Below are 2,146 nucleotides of genomic sequence, written 5' to 3' on the forward strand. Positions count from 1 at the left end.
CACACACACACACACAGACACACACAGACACACACTCACACACTCACACACAGACACACACGCACAGACAGACACTCACACTCACACACAGACACACACACAGACACAGACAGACACTCACACACAGTCTGGTCAGCTATCCTTGTGGGGACTCTCCATAGGCGTAATGGTTTTTATACTGTACATACCGTATATTCTATTGCCCTACACCAACCCTACCCCTACACCTACCCCTTACAGGAAACTTTCTGCATTTTTAGATTTTCACAAAACTTCATTCTGTATTATTTATAAGCTTTTGTACCCGTGGGGACCACAATTTAGGTCCCCCTCCTGCGACTGACATTCACTTTAGATTGAACATGAACTCAGTCCTACTGTTATGAGTCTCAATCTTCACACACACACACTCACTCACACACACACGCACTCACAGACACAGACAGACACTCACACACAGACAGACACTCACACACACACAGACTCTCTCACACACACAGACACTCACTCTCACACATACACACACACAGACACACACACACACACAGACACTCACTCACACACACACACACAGACAGACACTCACTCACACACACACACACACACTCACTCTCACACACACAGACACACACACAGACACTCACTCACACAAACACACACAGACACTCACACACACACAATGATGTTGTATTGCAGTTGATTATGTGTCTTGTTTGTTCTTGATAGCCGAGTATGTAAATCCATTGTCTGTGTGACTCATACTTCACTCTCTGTAATATGTTGTTGACGTCAGTTTGTCTTCCATCCAACAGCATGGCTCGTGGACACCAGAAAATCCAGTCTCAGCAGAAAAACGCCAAGAAGCAGGCAGAGATCAAGAAATCCAAAGGCCACGACCAGAAGACCGCGGCCAAAGCGGCGCTGGTGTTCACATGTGCCGTCTGCAGGGTCAGTGGTAATTATAGCCGGTTATTTTTACCCCAACAGATCATCCTTCGAGGTTCTTTTCAACCAAGTTTCAATTCCCACTTATGACAGATTGCACTTTTTATGCTTTTTGAACTTAATTGTATACACTTTGGACATTTTCTGAACACGGGCCAAAGAAAGAAACCCGTGTTTTCCCTGCATGCTGTCGATATAAAGCTGATTTTATAAATGGGTGTGTGTAGGCAATGAATGTGTTGGGAAATTTTGTTCTCAAGCTGTAACTTGTCTCTGACTATGAGAGTTATTCAGTGTAGGTAACAAATCTGACTTGTCAGTACACCTTCTACCAGTTACCGGTAACTGAGAGCCACACATTAGATTCATGGGCACAAAACATCGAATGATGTTGGCAACCCATTTTACCTTTAGTTTTGTGTATTTTTGTGACTGCGGAGCCTCAGACAGTTAAGTGAATGAAATTTGCGAAAGTCGTGTGAATATGTCACTGTCGTAATTACAATGGATAGCTGTACACATGCATTTGTTGCTGCCGCTAAAGCAGTCCACTCACTCCCAGAAAAGACATTGCATTCAGTTTCTTGAAGCTGCGGTCACATTAGCGAAAAGCCTATTGTCTATTGCAGATCTCACAAAGACGTCGTCATCAAAGCTGGCAGCTTTCTATTGGGTAATGCAGTGAATTGACATGACCAACTTGAACCTGTTGTGAAATCTGTGTGGGGAAATCTTTAGTGAAATTCCTCATCGCCTGGATTCCTATTGAAATAATAGTTTTTCCCTGTGAAAGTGGCAGACAATGGTAAATGCGACCGCACCTTTATAATACTGTATGTATATTTTAGAGCTGCACATTAATGACTAAACAAATAATCATGCTTATTTTACCTATAATCACAGTTATTAATTAGGATTGTCCTCATTTGAAAAATTAATCATTAGAATTTTTGCACTGTCATGTAAGCAAGATATTAAGAGAACGTGAACTCACATGCAGGGTTTCCTGATTTATTATATTTACCATATACAATTAAAACACTCTCTACATTATGAAATACTGGTAAAAGCTTCTCTCAAAAGCCAAAACAGTGAAATTCCTGAACTTAATTGCAATGACTCCAAATTGTTAGCATCTGTTTCTATCAAAATGATAAAAGACTTTATATTGTAGCACAACCAGTTTCGTGAAAGGAACACA

General features: G+C 41.3%; 1 protein-coding gene across 1 annotated transcript in view; it reads left to right on the forward strand.

Moving 5' to 3' along the window:
- The first annotated feature begins 771 nt into the window (after positions 1–771).
- Positions 772–2,146, forward strand: part of LOC107552318 (zinc finger protein 706-like) — a 4,413-nt gene continuing 3,038 nt past the window's right edge. The window contains exon 1 of the mRNA XM_016234180.1: positions 772–948. Within this exon, the coding sequence (XP_016089666.1) occupies positions 778–948 (171 nt within the window). The 5' untranslated portion in view covers positions 772–777. The remainder of the gene's footprint in view (positions 949–2,146) is intronic.

Source organism: Sinocyclocheilus grahami, unplaced genomic scaffold (genome assembly GCF_001515645.1).
Source record: "Sinocyclocheilus grahami isolate Dianchi unplaced genomic scaffold, SAMN03320097.WGS_v1.1 scaffold446.1, whole genome shotgun sequence".
NCBI classification, from domain to species: domain Eukaryota; kingdom Metazoa; phylum Chordata; class Actinopteri; order Cypriniformes; family Cyprinidae; genus Sinocyclocheilus; species Sinocyclocheilus grahami.